The 17,640-nt window shown below is 42.3% G+C and overlaps 2 protein-coding genes across 2 annotated transcripts; both read left to right on the top strand.

The window, feature by feature from the left end:
* The first annotated feature begins 4,455 nt into the window (after positions 1-4,455).
* On the top strand, positions 4,456-8,744 carry cnr2 (cannabinoid receptor 2). Its single transcript, XM_086038244.1, has 5 exons — positions 4,456-4,532; positions 4,827-4,898; positions 5,837-5,946; positions 6,301-7,287; positions 8,600-8,744. The coding sequence occupies exons 3-5, from the start codon at positions 5,877-5,879 to the stop codon at positions 8,689-8,691; spliced, it is 1,149 nt and encodes a 382-aa protein (XP_085894370.1). The 5' UTR covers positions 4,456-4,532; positions 4,827-4,898; positions 5,837-5,876; the 3' UTR covers positions 8,692-8,744.
* Positions 8,745-9,763: 1,019 nt separating this feature from the next.
* On the top strand, positions 9,764-16,738 carry akirin1 (akirin 1). The gene is made up of 5 exons (XM_086038603.1): positions 9,764-10,159; positions 15,361-15,507; positions 15,719-15,847; positions 15,993-16,064; positions 16,178-16,738. Exons 1-5 carry the CDS (start codon positions 9,952-9,954, stop codon positions 16,186-16,188), a joined length of 567 nt encoding a protein of 188 aa, XP_085894729.1. The 5' UTR covers positions 9,764-9,951; the 3' UTR covers positions 16,189-16,738.
* Positions 16,739-17,640: the final 902 nt, after the last annotated feature.

Here is a 17,640-nt window from a genome sequence, read left to right as displayed (position 1 = left end):
TGTCATATTTACTGGGCCAACAAGCGCATGACCTCACGACAGAAACAATAATGGACCTGTGGAATCAACAAACAAGACTCAATTTTATCAAAGTTATTATGTTTACAGAGATGATGATTGTCAATTTATGGTTACCAGTAAACCTAACTTGCATGTTTTGAAAAGTAGGAGGAAGCCGGAGCACTGGGAGAGTCCCACGCAAGGAAGGGAAACTGTTTTTCAGTTGGTTGCGTATTGTGTAAATGCTATGACAGTCAGGGACAGGAAGTGTAACTGCCTCCCACTCCGTAATTAGAGCAGTAACATAGCTTCCAAACAACTTTCCCTCCTCCGTTTGGGGGCCCCACATATGGCATTTGTACCACTTGTGCTATTCCTTACGTCACGGTCGGCTACTACGACCTTGACCGTGGTTGCACTTAAACGGTAAAAAAAAAAAAAACAACAACAACAACCAGTTTGATGCCTCACGAGTGCAGGATCAGTCAGTCAAGAGTGGCTTTCCTCCACTGAAGCGAGTGAGTGGACTTTTAAAAGTTGCACAACAACAGAGCACACTGCAAGGCTTCGGGGGGGATGGGCGGAGTCGATAATCACGAGTCCCAAACTATGTATGGAAAGTAGGTCAGCGGCAAGGCCTCCTGCAGGTTGCGTCGACCCGGCAGAAGGCCACGTCACCATATTTGTCGGCGTAAACATGACACCGATAGGGAAAAAAAAAAAAAAACATGCATGTCATTTGATTCGGAAAGCAAAAACATGACACGCTTACTAACTTTTCTCTGCAAGTTCACTCGAGGCCCCTCAGTGTGTGATAGACGTGCTGACTGTGGCCACCAAGCGAATCAATAGGCCGTTTACATGCGTTACATGATCCAGAAGAGGAGGCGTCGAAACTGTTTTCCCACATTGAGATTTCATAACATTCAGATGGAGTTCCTCAAGGACAACTGATTAAAAAAGAAAAAAAAAAACAAGGTCCTTCTTTCGCTTAGAATAACAACAGAATTGGTTGGTTCCCTATCGCTGTTTGAAGGTCATGGCTCAGTTCACAGTTGTTATTGTAAGGGACCAAAATGCAAAACAAAAGTGTTTTGTCTTTGTGTGCACCCATTTAATGACATTTAAAATGACAAAAAGTCCCAGCCGCAAATTCTTGAATAAACAACAAGCAACATAAGGGCGAAAATCTTGTGCTTTTAGGAAAGTACAATAACAGTTGAATAGTGGACAAATCCAACACTAACAGTTTTAACAGAATAACTTATGCGCTAAAAACAATTAATATTATTTTTTTGCTGCATTTGTTTACCTTTGAAGAGGCTGGGAGAGGCTGTTTAAATGCAGGCCAAAGTTGTTTGCAACACTATAATCATGTACTTGCTGCGCCGGTTTCATTGTAAACGAGTGACCGCATTTCACATACTGAATGACGTCTATTAGCCAGAGGCTAAGCTGAGCTGCATTGTTTGTCTGTGGAACAGCCATGTGGCTAGCGAGCGGGGCAGTGGCTTCCGACTTGCTTCTTGTGCCTGACCTAAATGGGTGTGGGAACTTTTTCGACCTCTACCCCGGCGTTCCAAATGTTTCATGCCGAAAGCTTACGAATATGTGTACCGCTACGCCCTTCCTTTACGTGTCTGGACATGATTTGGAAAAACGCTTGAAGGCACTGTAATATACATTCCAGGCCAGCAGTTTGTGATGTCACTGTCTTAAAGTACTTAAAGGAATTCCGCACATCTGGTTGTCTTCCAAGATGACACCAGCTTTTTAATAGCCTTCGTCAGCGCACAAAGTATGCGATGTGAATGCAAAATCCACCCGTTTTGAGCCATCTCAAGGGTCGGCCATTTTGTCACTTCTGTCGACTGAAAATGACATCTCAGATCCTCAGGGCTCAGATGAAGACCAATCACGGCACAGCTTCAGAAAACAGGTCAGCCGTGATTGGTTGTTACCTGAGCCCTGAGCAGTTGTGATGTCATTTTCAGTCGATAGCAAGTCACAAAATGGCCGCCCCTAGAGATGCTAAAAACGGGTGGATTAACTCTTATTCTACAAACACAATATTTATCAAAATGCCTTGTTTCAACTATTGGGCTTGCATAGAACATATTCTTTAAAAAAATATGTTTGTGTTGACTTCCCTTTTAAGTACTGACTCCGCTGGTGTAAATTGACTGGAGCAGTGTTAACAGCACATATGCTACGAGAGCATTTTTGGGGAGTGAGGGTTTTATATGGAATGGAGTTTTAGATGTAAATCAAGGTCAATTTTCCCATTGAAATGAATGGAAATGAAATGAATCCGTTCCAGCACACAAATTATGTTTGGTTACATTTTATGCTATACACCTGTATCTGTAACATGAAATCTGGAATTCTGAACTTGCCATACCAATAGTTTGGGAGGGGACTGTATAATGTGAGAATCTGCGGATCGCACTCTATTCCTACCGTAATGGCGAATCCCCCAAATTGGTCAAACATTGACGCCATGCCCCACCCTCAAAAGTGTAGGCTAAAAAAAAATCTTTGCAATTCTTCTGTGGCACCTGCTGCTCATCGTGCCAGTGGGTGAAACTGGTGGGAAAATGTTGCTGTTTACGAGAAGCCACAAAACGATTCTTAAACTTTGACGCCATGCTAAGATGGTATGATCGGAAAAAAAAATAGCAAATAAGTGTAGCCCATCCGTCTTGGATACGTGCTTTCAATTAATGAGAGTGAATGGAAAGCAATCACGGAGAGCGGTGGGAGCAATATGTGGCTGCTCTATTATAAGACACAATCCGTACAGGCGGCACTTGGTGATGTAACCAAACCCTAAAGCCTTTAACACAGCCTTTACAAATTTGCATTTTCACACCTTGTGTGTATCGCCGTTCTGCGTAAACGGCACCAACGTGTGACGTTTACCTGACACGGACTTCTCCGGCAATTGTCACTCCCCAACAAATACTTTCCCTTGCCCGCCCCCCCCCCCAAAAAAAATGTAGAAATATTTGTAAAACAATTTTTTTTAAAAACACCACGAGTATGCGGTGGTCCACTGTACTATACTTCTTTCCTATTTTATAGTGCTTTGACACCATCTTGTGGCATTTTACGGTGTTTCGGGAAGAGCACAAAGCCGTTTTTTTTCTGAGATGTTCCAACTTTACAGGATCTCTGTTTGAAATAATTGCCTCTTTTCTTCAATTCTTGCCACAGTGGTGAAATACGGGGTTCCATTTGAATTGACCAGCAAGGCCTGAATACATTTGTCACCTCAAGCTGATTATTTCATCCTGTCATCATTGTCATCATTTGCTGCCTCCCTATCTCCCTCCCTCTCTCTCTCTGTGCACTTGTTCTTATTTGCTCTCCTCCCTCGCCCAACTCTTGTGCTGGCAAGGCAAACAGCAACAGGTAAGCAGCCCCTGTGAGATTCTTTACACACAAATTGTTCAGTTTGCTGATGTAAGGCTGTTGAGCAATACGTTTGGGAGTCTTCATCCTTTTCTGATGACTGATTTCTGCTGAGCTAAGTTGCGTGTGGAAACTCCACGTCATATTTCAGCTGTGACAAACGGATGTGCGGTGTATTTTGTTTCTTTGATAGGAAGTGAGCAAAAATCGACTTTCCCAAAACTGGAGCACTTCTGCATTCTTCTTTATTCCACGTCTTTTTTTAAAGACACAGAATCATCTTGGTTTTAAAATTATATTTAAACAATAGATTTGTATTAGGAGTGTGGTTTTATTTTTAAGTGTCCTTGAATCCTCATAAAAGATAGATTATTAATACACATATTTTGATATTTTTAGTATTGTTTATTTACATTGTTTTGAATACATTAGCTGATTTGATATCGTATTTAAATGATTGATTTGATGTTTCCATATTATTTATGTGTATTTTATTTAGTATTTTCTCTGTACTAAATTATATTTCACTTTGATGTGTTCCAAATAGATTTTCCTTGATATTTTAGTTTTATTTATTCACATTTCATGTACTTATACTGTATTTGAATATGTTATATCAAAATGATACCTGTATAATTATAATAATGATTCGAGAATATATCACGTTTATATTGTTACTTTAGATGCATTATGCGTTTATGTTTATTTTGACATACTTTATTTAATGTGTTATATGCATATCATACTGTCATGTCAGTTTCATTAATTTAGTATATATTGTATATGTAGTGTATATATTATATGAATCTACATGTTTAAATATGTTTTCATTTCAGACCTCTTAAAAACAGGTACCTTCTAGTAGAATGGATTTATAGTTCCCTAGAAATATGACTCTAATGGGCCACTCCCATTAATGGCTGCATTATTTAATCCGACCCAAATCCTTTTACATTTGTTCAATCTATTGATTGCATATAGGGGAAAGGATTGATAAAAGATGACTGCCCTTCACTTTCTGATTACAAGTAGACTCCCTCATGCGTCCACCAGGGGGGAGCCTTGTAGATCCTCATTTCCAGGAACTGAACTGCAGCCTTTTGAAAATAGACCAAAAAGTGAGTTTGGTGACTCATAATATATCTATTTATTTTTTTTTGTACTGTATATAAACTAAATACATGTTTTAAAAATATATTCAAGTCACCCTCTGTATGGCCACCACGTTCGAGTCCCTATCTATCTGTTCAGCACGATAATGAGCATTTTATCTGTTTGCTTTGAGCTCCAAATGACGTTCCGCTTTGCCTTAAAAATGTCAATGTTCCCTCTCAGGTCTAAGTTCAATATTGACATAGAGGACGTGTAATTACATTTTATGCTTATTATTGTTGTTGTTTTCCCCCCCGCAGTCCCTCAGCAGGAAGCGCCCGCCCTTAATTGCTGTCGGAGTGGAAAAGGTTGCACTGGTTGGCGCCCATGAGGTTTGACATTTGGCTCTTTATATATGACAGTCATAACGTGATTACTGTACATATTTTATTGTTGTGGTAGTGAAACTTCTAATCTCAAACACAATATGAGCTAGGGGCACTGGCCAATTACCTCAAAAACTAATTTCCCCATTTGAAATAACCCATTCAAACTGTGGCCATCCTAAAACCGTATATTGACCGTACTGGCAATGTTAGTATTCTTAACTTTCATACCAAAGCAAGTCGATTACTGATATTAAACATGTAAAAACAATCAGTATTAACACAAATTATGCTGTGGGTGTGTTGTGATGATTCTATAAAAAAAATATACTGGTAAGCACCCGCACAAGTCAAAATTAAATTCAATAAAGCAGTCCACCTTGACATTAATCAGGGGCGTGCTGGCCATCGGGAATTTCAGGAAAATGGGTTTATTTTTTTTCCCCGAACGGCCGGTCAATTTCCGGGCCGGTCAAACCATGTGATGACCGCCTCCCCACGCTGATTAACTTTCGTAGTGTGACGTCCGCTGAACGAACCCCATTCCGCCCCTTTGTCTATTACGTTACGGAGCATGACCGCCGGGTGCGAAAACCACGCCCACACCCAGCTGTCGAAGAATATTCCCGGGCCAAATTTTGGTCCCAGTACGTGCCTGATAATAAATAATAATAGTAGTAATAATAATTCCATTTTGCACAACTTTAGAAGGCATATATTCCCCCCAAAAAATTCTGTCAAATTTGATGTGTGATGTCAGAATAGTTCAATTGCTGGCAGCCATTTTGGAAAATTCTTGACCTCTTCATAGTAACTGATGAAACCGTCATGTCCTTAAACAAGTCTTACCATCCTTGTCCGCACTTTGTTATAGCTTCCGTTGTTGTTAAAGTGCTGTAGAAATAAAGTTGAGTGGAATTGTCTGTGTTTTCCCTCTTTTAAAGAGATACAAAGACAACCAGGTTGCAAAGCTAAAGGGCTAAAATGGAGGAATGGGACGTTCCCACTTCTTTAGGACCCACCCAAGTTGAGGAAAACATGTCGGCTTTAATAGGTAAGGAATGATGGGTGAGCTGAAATTTGTCTCAGCTGACTATAGGGTGAGAGGGAGGGTACACCCTGGACTGAAGTTTCACCTATTGTGGGTGGGTCTGGAATTCACGTTCACTGTACTGGCCAATTGATCCAACCTGTATGTACTGTATAGCACCTAATCACGTCTCAAATTAAGTCCCGAGTCTTTGACTCAAGTGTCCATCTCTGTACCATTGGAAAGCCCTTTTTTTTTTTTTTTTTAAATGGTGCCACATTTGTAAGGAGCACATACTGTATTTGTACAGTATGATGAGAGCCGGCGAACCAGCCAAATTGAGTAAAATACCCACCTCTGATGAAGACTTTCTCCCAGTCAACAGGTCCTGCGAGAACCTGGAATGCTACATGGTGCTAATCGCGGCAGAGAAGTCTGCAATCGGCTCCATCTGTTTCCTGGCCGGGCCCATCACGCTGCTGGAGAACGCCGTCATCCTCGGCTTGATCGCTGCGACCACCTCGCTGCGCCAGCGTCCCTCCTACCTCTTCATCGGCAACCTGGCGCTAGCCGACGTCTTCGCCAGCTGCTTCTTCACCACCAGCTTCCTGGACTTCCACCTGTTTCGCCGCAGCGACGGCCCTACCGCCTACCTGTTCAAGCTGGGCGGCGTCACCATGGCCTTCACCAACTCGGTGGGCAGCCTACTGCTGACCGCCCTGGACCGCTATCTGTGCATGCACCGGCCGTCCGGTTACAAGGCGCTGCTGACCCGCCGTCGAGCTCTACTGGGGCTACTCGCCCTGTGGAGCGCCACCGTCTTCATCTCCTCACTGCCGTTGATGGGCTGGACGTGCCCCAGCGGATTGGCGTCGCCTTGCTCCCGCCTCTTCCCCTACATCAGTCAGGGCTACCTGGCCTGCTGGACCAGCTTCATCCTGGTCCTCCTGGCGCTTATCCTGGGCGCTTACGTCCTGATCCTGTGGAAAGCCCACCGCCACGAGGCCTCCATGAGCAACCTCCAGGGGGCGGTGGGGGCGGGCCACGCCCGCATGAGGATGGACATCCGGCTGGCGCGCACCTTCGGACTGATCCTGCTCACCCTGGTTGGCTGCTGGCTTCCGGCGCTCTCCTTCATGCTGGCCGACGTGACCGTGGTGCTGACCCGCACGCAGCAGAGGGCCTTCGCCTTCTGCAGCACCCTCTGTCTCCTCAACTCGGCCGTCAACCCCCTATTATATGCCCTGCGCTGCCGGGAGCTCAGACTCGCCCTGCTGCACCAGCTCAAGGTCCTCAGCAGGGCCGCCAGGTGTAAAAAGGCCACCGGCGAGGATTCGGACCCAAGACCACCGTCAATGGAGAACGGTACAACCGAGGAAATGGCCCCGAGCTCTCGATTTTGCTCTGTTTTGGAAATTACAGACAAGCAATAGCTGGATATTAGGACACTAAAAAGTAGTTGTTCTCAAACAAGCAACTCGTCTGGAAAAAAATAGAGAACACTGCAATTAGAGCTGCTCGATTATGGAAAATAATATTAATCACGATTATTTGGGTAATAATTGAAATCATGATTATCTCTACGATCATTTATTTTTTGGTAGAAAAAAACAAGAAAATGTAGACAAGACAAATAAATGTAAGTGAGTTCCTTTTGGACCAAACAAAATTTATAAAATTAGTTATGATTTTTTTTTTTTTTAGAAAATGGTGCAAATGTATTAAATTCAAGTATGATTGTGTAATAACCGTAATTGTAATTCGATTAGTTCCACAGCCCTAACTTCAATTTCAATAATTAAACGAAAGAAAATTACTTCAGTGTCAAGGATGGACTTTTTTTTTTTTTTTCTCCAGGGCTTTATGTATAAAATTAGATTCTATCAAATGTTTACCAATGTAGCTCATTTAAATCCAGGAGCAAAATGTATCATAAGATGATTGGAGCTAAGCTAGTTCGCCAGTTTGAACAAGGTTACACACGGGAACGCCAAAACATTTCGTGAGACCTCAGCAAAGCTTGTGAAACGTCAGATCCAGTTTTACGACTTTTCATGTTTTTATTGATGACACCACAGAGCGATACTCGCTTTGCAACATAGTAGTAGCAGCTTAGCAACAAAGCTACAGCTTTGCAACACTTCTGTCGCGGCTGCTCAGTAAAATATGACCAACATTGTTCTCGTTTAAATTCTATGCATACAGTGTTTTATTGGACAAGCTATCCTCAAAAGTCACAAAAAAAAAACTCAGGGACCGAACTGCCACTACGCGAGATCTCGACAAATCTTGCGCAACTTAAGTTATAGTCCCTGTAAATCCACAGATTTGTTTCTGACTTCATTACACGTTTGGAGATATCTGTTGAAAGCATGTGAAAAGACTGAAAACTATGTTGTACCGAATTGTGAAGCTAGAGTGTTAAATTGTTTTTCACCATTTCAGTGTTCTTGATTTTTGAGTGGGCGTGGCTAAAACGGCTGCCTAGTGAAATAGTTGGGCGATTGGCATGAGTCCACGCCCCCATTATGTCAAAATTATATTGACAAAACTATACGATAAAGTGACAACAAATGTTTATTGATAGCCAATCTCAAGTGGCTGACGTTGGATCATGCTCGGGGAAAATTTTTTTGTTTTGTAATACAATGTTTTTTTTGTTTTTGGTTTTTTGTAGGTATGATGACGTTCGTGTGTGTATGGCCCTACAGGAGCTTGGGTGTGTGTGTACAGTATTTAGATGGGGGCGTCTATGCTAACTGCACATGAATGCCTGGACTCCACAAAGGCCCTGTGCAGAGAGGGATTTAAATGGAGCACATGCCAGGAAGAAAAGACTGCTGGGGATGGGAGGGTGAGGGCAATACACTATTAGAACATTCTTTGTTCTAATAAGGGAGGGAGTGGGCTACGGTTAAAAGCTCCCAACACTGATGTGGGCCAGTAACAGAGACAAGTCAGGGCATTAGCACCACAAGTTACAGGTTTCAACACTCTCGCCCCCAATCATTAAAATTGTGCGTGACTATCTTGTGTCTTGCTTTTTCCATGGATTTTCTTGTGATGCCACTGCAGGAAGGGGAAAGGTGTGATGATAACCATAGAACGAGACGGCAACTTATCGCATTTGGCTGTTGAGAACAAATGTAATTAAATATTAATTACATGCACACAGTAATTTTGGAGTAACCGAAGTCTAAGGAGGAACTCAGAAGAAGAGATCTTTTTCTGTCACTGGTCCCAAATTAAGGAATGATCCCCTGGTACACATTTTTATTTCTTGGCTTTCAACACAGCATGAGAATCTGTCCATATTTTAGTGTATTTTAGCTCGTACTGTTTATTGTCTTGTATTTTACAGAGATTTTTATGTACATCACTTTGTTTCATCTGCTGTAGTGCTCAATAAATACAATTTGAGTTGAGAATATTGATCATTGAATAAAGTGAACTTTTCCATTTTGGGGTTGTTTGAGACTTGTGACTCTTAAAAGGCGTCGTGGTGATATTTAAATTGAGTTACACAAGGGGAAAAGATTAACACCCATACGTTTGACGTTTAGCTTCTGTTAGCTGCCGTTTACCTGATCACCTCTACCTTCAGCCAGCGACTGGTATGAGTTCAACTCAAACCATTACGCTATTCGCAGGGGAGGCTCATTAGAAAAACGTCATGAAAACGGCACTCAAAACTCATAACGAAATTTTTTTTTTCACAATGTGTTAATTAAAACACTAAAAAAACGTAGTGGTTAAATAAACCGGTGAATAAAAACAGACAGCAAGCAAGAGTTTTCCACGTTACGACTGACCCCGCTCTCTCTTGGTCAATTGGTACACTCCACCATTGTGACGTTTGAAAAATTCAGCAGGCTCACTCGGCTCTTAGCTCTCAGAGGGAAGAAAAAAAGCCGTTGTCGTGGGAAGGAAAACGGACGCCTCGAAGCCCGGAAAAGGACGCCCGGCACCGGCTTCAACACTCACTGAATTTCGTTTCTATTGGATCGACGTTGAATTTTTCCGCCGACGATGGCCTGCGGGGCGACGCTAAAGCGCTCGATGGAGTTCGAGGCCCTCCTCAGTCCCCAGTCTCCCAAGCGGAGACGGTGCAACCCCCTACCGGGGACTCCCGGCACTCCGTCCCCGCAAAGATGCAACAACCTCCGCGCCGCCGTTGATGGCCCGACGCACTCCATGTCGCCGCAGAGCGTGGCGGGCGAGAACAGACTCACGCCAGGTACGATTTAATTCTACTTGATTTCTTTTTTGTGTGTCTTTTCTGGGGTGGGTGTCACAGGGAGGAGGGGATCTGGGTGGAGTGGTTAGCTTGAATGGGGGTTGGAAGCTAATGCTTAGCTCGCTAGGCTAACATCCGCGAGGGGAATGTCGTCGTTGAGTTATTGTTGATTTATGACCTATATTTCTTAATTTGTTCAATTCAAAATAGCATCAATGGCCTTCACTCCAACATGCGTCACTATGAAATCGACTTCGTTTTGTTCTCTTCAAATGCTGAATTCGAAGTTGAGCATTTCACTGATTAATGTGGACATAACGTTTTCCTTCCGTAGCCGTGATGCTGAGCTCATGTGTCGTCATATAAGAGGTTGAAAAATGGTAGGTAAAGGTTAAACAAACAATGGCATGCTAACCAGGATTGCAGGCTGCTAATTAGAGGCTGGCACAATCATCTTGGATTGAGGTGGTGGGGTGGGGGCTTCCATTATTCCTTTCCTCCTGAGGGTGGGAGGGCATTGTTCATTTTCTTGATGCCTTTGCCTCACCCTCACTCCGCTCCTCAATAAACTGAGGTGGAGAGGTAGGAATTAAAGCTGCAAACAGCAGAAGAAGGGACCCATCATCACCCCAGCAAATGAACTTTGACGCCATACTCCACCCATGGTTGGTGGCGTAGGTGAAAACGCTTTGTAATTTGGCATCGTCCATCTGTCTAGGACAGTGATTCCCAAGCACTGTACCGTGGCACAGTGGTGTGCTGCAAAAAATATCCATTCACCAATGACTGCATACTGAGACTTATACTTACTACATTTTTGGTCTTTTGGTCACTCGTGAGAGCTAAAAATGAAGTGAGAAGGTTGGTTCTAGATGGAGCATTTCCTATTCGGGCTCCAGTACTCTGGAGTGCCCTCGCTACGGAAATTAGAACGGCTCCCGCTGCAGAAATGTTTAAATTTTGACTTAAAACTTATTTCTACACTCACACATGCGGTTAAACCTCTTATGAAACTAGCCTTTTGCCTAACCTTACATCTGGATTTTGGCCTGTTTTACTGCCGCTTCTCCTGTTTTGTTTTGTTTTGTTTTTTGGTTGTGTGCCGTGGTGACATCTCTAAACGGTCGTTCAATGTTGATGGTATGCGCCGCCCACATTATATGACGACAAAAAACATTGCCGTTCATTGGCCTGCTTAAAGTACAAGCCCTGGAGTTTGCACAAAACTGCTTCAAACCAGACTGGCCAACTTCCTGTTCAATTTCTGCCATGGGGCCTTTGGTCTTTTTATGTGGGCTCTGTTATATGATCAACAATTCCACCTTATTTCATGGCATTCAGAGAAAGTGTCGCTTTTAGTTGGTCTTTGCATCACCTTTTCTTGGCGAATCCTCTAAACAGCTGTCAACTTTCAGACCGTCTCGGAAGAACGGGAATTAGACAGAAATACAAGCCACAGCAAAATGGAGAAGTTCATGCCGACTGACGACTCTAACACAGTGGGACTTCGCATACTTGTGGTTTGGCACCCCTGGCGGGTTCACCTATTTGTGGATTTTTTTTTTTTTCCCTCAATATTTTCTGGGGGGGTGACCTAATCCCTGTTTTTCGTGGAAAGTGCATATTACATTTTTACCAGCGTCTTTTAAAAAATTTTTTAATGTGACTTTTTTTTTCAAACATTTTTTTCGTTTTCTATTCCCCAAAAAATTCCACTGCATTTCAGTGGCTGTCAATTTTCACTATTCACGGGCCGGCCCGGTACTACTATCCCCCTCGAATAGCGGGGATCCACTGTACAGTGAAATCTCAATATCAAAATTAAAACTCTCTGCATCATAAATGATTAACCAAACATTTAAGTATCCTTACTAGGCAACCATTTTGTACCGCACAACCCGGACAGACGTGTCGCAGTGTGTTCCATTTCCTCTTCTGCGACTGTCCCCCTTCTCCAATAGCATCGTCATGACAAAAAGCCAAAGAAAAAGCCATATGTTTGATTTGCCAACTGCCAGAGTTGGGACCTGGTTAAGCACGTGCGTGAAGGCCCGACACAGGGAGTGGTGCTTATCTATTACGCTGCATGCTAGTCAAGTTTGATGGAACACACACAGGCAGACAGCTGTTTTGGAACAAATGCATCATATACTTCTGCTTCGGGTTGGACATTTTCTTTTTCTCCCTGGAAAGGTTTACTTGAATTTCATGCGAATCGCCATTTGCTCATTTTCATTTTTGTACCTACACAGTGGTTGGCATTGTTTGATATAATAGTTACTCCGAGCCCATATGAGAACGCACGGCAGGAATCTGCAATCTTCTCCTTGCAGTTTGTGTTTGATTTAGGCCTAAGTGTTTGAAATGGTTTATTTTTAGGCTATTGAAGTCACGGTGCTCCTCCACGTTCGGTTTCTTAGGTTCATCGAGGACTCAAAATTGCCCATAGATGTGAATGTGAATAGTTGCTTGATTATGTGCCCAGTGATTGGCTGGCAATCATTCTAGAGTCAGCTGTGATAGGCTCCTGCTCACCCGCGACTCTCAAAATTGCTAAGTGCGTGGATGTGATTTTGGTCCCTAGTGCAAAATGGTAACGCAGACCCCGGAAATTGATTTGCTTGATGAATGTCGGCTATGCTCAGTTTGGCGACTGATGTCTTGCGATTGTATTACTGCAGGCTGGAAAAGGTTTACGATGGTGAAGCTGAACTGCTCGTTCTGAGGAGCTTGGCTACTTGAAAAGTAGATCTTGCGTGAAAAACCTCTTGATTTATGCAGTTGGTTTAGATGAAAATTGCACAATTTGGTGGCTGAAAACGCAATCGGAGGTCCATGTAATTGTTGAAATTGGTTCGGAAAAGGAAGAATGTTCGGGCTGAGCACATTACAACAGTAGTTGAACGTAGCACACGTGTTCGCTTCTTCTTGAGCAAACGTTAGCCATGGTGACGATGCATTCCGACTCGCATACGATTTTGGGTCATGTCAGTGCTGGAGGAACAAAACTCTAGCCCACTGCGGCTGTCTGAATTACAGCGCGGCAGCTGCAGACGTGATCTCAGCGCAGCAGGTATCAATCTCACAAAGATAGCCCTCATGGGACTTGGCGATAAGCCATGAACGTCTAACGGAATTTTGTCTAAGAGTCTTTTTTTGTTTTGAACTAAATGTCAGCTGTCACAAAGCTCCACCCACTCGCGGCCAAATAGCCGGTCGGGCGGTCTGTTTTTTTGGGGGTGGGAGGGCGTTTACAAATGGCACAATTTTACAACGTTGCCCTTGATCTGATGGCAAAATTTCCGAGTTTCCTGTAAACTCACACTGGCGTCCAGCCCTTAGCAGAATTCTAAAATCAAGCGGAGAAAAAATCCAGAGACACTAGCCAACAGCCAAGTTTTAGCGGGATAGGCAGACTGTTCAATTACACATTTTCTGGTGCAGAAATGTCCATTTGCTTGAATGCTAACAATAGCCCACACCTTAACACTAATGACTAGAAAACATTTTTAACAAAACAATTCTCAAGAAACAGGATTTTATTCCAATTAAGCGGTAAAAACAACACAGCATTACATGGAACTTTTCTTTGCGCAGAGGTTTGCCCGTTTCCTAGAATGCTAACGATAGCATAATGCTAATGTTTAGCGTGAAAATGACCAGAGACGTGAGCTGACGAACAGCAAAATTTACAGCGCTTTGAAAAAAATAAGATAAAAAGAAACTGTTCCATTGCACTTTTTCCGATGGAGACGTGTCCCAGTTTCCTGGAATGCAGTATTGGTACAAAAACAGTGCAGCCCTTGAAGCGAATGGTCGTCTTTTGTTGATCTACTGTAACTTGAACTGGGCCATCATACGCTTCAGTGCCCTCCCCTTTATACGCACACACACTCACACACACATACACGGTTTTCTCAACAGCACAGCCCACCCGCCCATGTCCAATCTATCTGCTGGATCTCGTGTCGGCTTCATTGTTTGGTCATCGTCTGAGCCTTTTAGCTCGGGATCTTTTGCCATGTTTCCCCCTAACTTCCGGAAGGAAGTGTCTGTGAGTGAGTGCTCGGCCTGGCCATTGTTACTGCGCAACACCCCAGAGTTGAGATTGTACTACTGATGAGGAGGCAGTCAAATATACACCGACACATCTTTTTTTTATTTATTTTATTTTTTTTCGCTCGCTCGCTCGCTCGCTCTCTCTCACTGTAGAAGCCAGTCATGTGTGTGCTTGTAGTACGTTACTCCCACAAATGCTTCCCTCGTCTGTCAGCAGCTGATGGGCAGCTTTGGACCCCCACCCAAGATAAATGACGGGTTGGGGTTGCGTTTTTTGTTGAGCTCGCTCACTGAAATGTTCTGCATGGAGATCTCATATTTCGTTTTTTCCCTTTTTATGTTGGATCTGGAAAAAAAAAATGAAAGTTTTTTTTTTTTTTTTTTTTTGTATCCTGGGAAGTTACGTTTTTTTTTTTTATACGGACATCATGCAAAGTTTAAAATGGTTTACATGGATTTCCAGCATAATCGTTTTTTTTACATGGAGATCATGCAAGATTAAAACAGATTGACATAGGTCCTGCAAAATAATTTGTACACAAAGATCCAGCAACTAAAAAAAAATACACCAAGAACATGGAAGATTAGAAAAATCTCCTGGCAAAATTGATTTAAAAAAACAAAACAAAACAAAAAAACTATACATTGTACAGATTTCTCAATTAAAATAAAAAAAAACATCCCACAAAATGTCAATATTGCTGAGATATGGAAAATGTTTTTTTCTTTTAAGTACACAGTCAGTAAAATTGGATATAGCGACTTTTCCAAGGGGGCTTTTGATAAGGTGTTCACATTTTGCTTATCAGCTAGTTAGTTTTCATAGGAGATTTCCCTGAACTTTGAACCTTTAAAGAGTGATGTGACGCACCATGCCATATTAGCTTGTTATCACTACTTTGTAAATCTGCAGTTGTGAATCACCAGGCCATTGGGAACAACATGGCCATTTTCGATCTTGTTGAAATGTCTTAACAGTGAGAACACATCTGCTTCAAATGACTTGTGTGACTCTGTGGAGAACCCGCCGGATGCTTGATGAGATGAAAGTGACAAAACACGCTCTCATCATCATCATCATCATCATCATCATCAGTAATGTGTGTTAGAATTGACATTTGTTTTGGTGTGTCGTTCTACAGAGCAGATCTTCCAAAACCTGCGCCAGGAGTGCAGCAGGATCCAGAGGAGGCGGCAGCTGGAGGGGGCCTTCAACCAGACGGAGGCTTGCGTACCCTCTGACGTCGCCAGCCCTTCTTCATCCCTGCATGCCCCCAGCTCCCCACCAGGTAGGTGAAGACGCCTGGCCCAGCGACTATCTGTCCTACTAATTCTCGTGCTAATTCTCGGAACAGTTGTGGAAAGTGGAAGCTTGCACACAATTCACAGATTGGTTGAATTTGTGGGAATTGTTACGATTGCGCATTCATAGAGGGACTGATTATATTGCAAAAATGTTTATTTTCGTAAGCTTTTTTTTTTTTCTTTTTGTTTTATCAGGCGCCTCGAGACGGGACCAGCCCTCGTTTACGCTGAAGCAGGTGAGCTACCTGTGCGAGCGCTTGCTCAAAGACCACGAGGAGAAGATCCGCGAGGAGTACGAACAGATCCTCAACACAAAACTCTCAGGTAACTATGACAATTAGATTCTCTGTGATACACTTTTCACATGAGAAACAAAAAAAAGAAGTGTACCACTGTTTTTGGGGGAACCACATGGCACTGAAGACACAAATCGAGATTAACCTGTTTGGCTTTGGTCTTTTCTCCGCAGAACAATACGAATCCTTTGTGAAATTCACACAAGATCAGATCATGCGAAGATACGGCGCCCGGCCTGCTAGTTGTAAGTACATCAATATATTCATTTGTTTAACATTTTTTTGTTTTTAGAATTTACTAGTTTGTTGAAAACTGACTCCAAAACATGCTTTCTCACTGTCTTTGTCTTCTTTTCAGATGTCTCCTGAACGCACCACAAGTTCCCAGCTTCTTCCCTCAAACACAAGATGGCCACTCTTTGATTTTTCATTTTTTACCCCACCACCTAAACATCTACACACACACACACACGCGCGCAAACATATACACACACACACACACACACACTGTGCCATGGTTTAACCGCTGTTTATCTAAAACTGTTGCTGCTGGCCAAAACCTCGACGAAATCTCGAGAGACGACCTATGTCCTGTCGCCGCCGCCGCCCTCCCTCCTGTTATTTGACTTTATTATTTTATTATTTTATTTTTTTTAGTTTCTCATCTCTTGCTGTCTCTATCTCAAAATGTGGACTGAAGCCGATTCCTGTGTCCAATCTCTGGCCTGGCGCTGTAGACTACAAAGCTTATTCTTTTTCTTGGCTCATGTGATAGAAGCTCTTTGGAGTGAGCAGCTGTATTTAACGCCTCTCCTGTTGTCCCTCCTTGCTCGCTCTTTTTCTCCTCCAACATGAGTGTACTTTTTTTTTTTTTTCTTCCTTTTGAAAAAAAAAATAAAAGTTCTGTGATTTAAAATCTGCCATTCTTTCTTCAATTCTAATTATACATATTTTACATTGTATGCTTCCCTTGGTGGACTGTATTTATCTGAAGGTTGTAATTGGCGGTGGTTGTAACTGTTTATAAAGCAAGGAAGGAACCGTTTTGGGTGACAAAATGGATGGCAAACTTTAATATGACGCGATACAACCATATTGTCGCTGTCCTGTGAAAAACACTTGTCTGTTTTTCTCACATTTTTTATTTTTACCTTGATACAGACTTGTTACAGACAGCCCATTAACGTGAACATTTTAAAAAATAACACAATTTGACATATACATTTCAAAATGCATTGCTTTATACAAATCATGTCGTGTTTTTTCAAATAGCATGTGAAAATAAACTAATTTTGAAAATATTTTCTCAAAACTTAATTTGAGTTTCAAAATATTGAAGGTTTTTTTTTTATCATACAAGAAAACACTTCAAGAAAATATTTCTCAAAACTTCATTTTTATGTGGCAGTTTTCAAGAGGTTAAAGTAGCATAAGAAAATAATTCTAAAAGTTACAATTGGAACTGGTGTACTAACAAGTAGTTGTGCTCGAGCAAATTAAGTGACTGACGAAAAGTAAATTAAAAAACGTTTAAACTAGTAAGGTACATTTAAAAAAAAATTGATGCACAATATGTTTTCTAAGTACAGTTCAGTTAACTTTAAAGTACAGTACAATACATTTGCATTAAATCTTAAGTAGAACCAGTGCAGTTTGTTTTGACTTTCGGCTGAGTCCCTTTTGAATACAGTACTGTATTCAAAGAGAGGGCTACGTTGTATGGACTCTAGCGCCACTGTGTGGTACATAGAAGTACCAACACGCGTTCCTTTTGTCCCTTTGTACTAAATTAACTCTACATCCCATAAAAATCACGTTGGA

This window comes from Filicampus tigris, chromosome 8 (genome assembly GCF_054856515.1).
Source record: "Filicampus tigris isolate MCC_2025a chromosome 8, RoL_Ftig_1.0, whole genome shotgun sequence".
Taxonomy (NCBI): domain Eukaryota; kingdom Metazoa; phylum Chordata; class Actinopteri; order Syngnathiformes; family Syngnathidae; genus Filicampus; species Filicampus tigris.
This window is presented reverse-complemented; position numbering and strand designations above follow the sequence as displayed.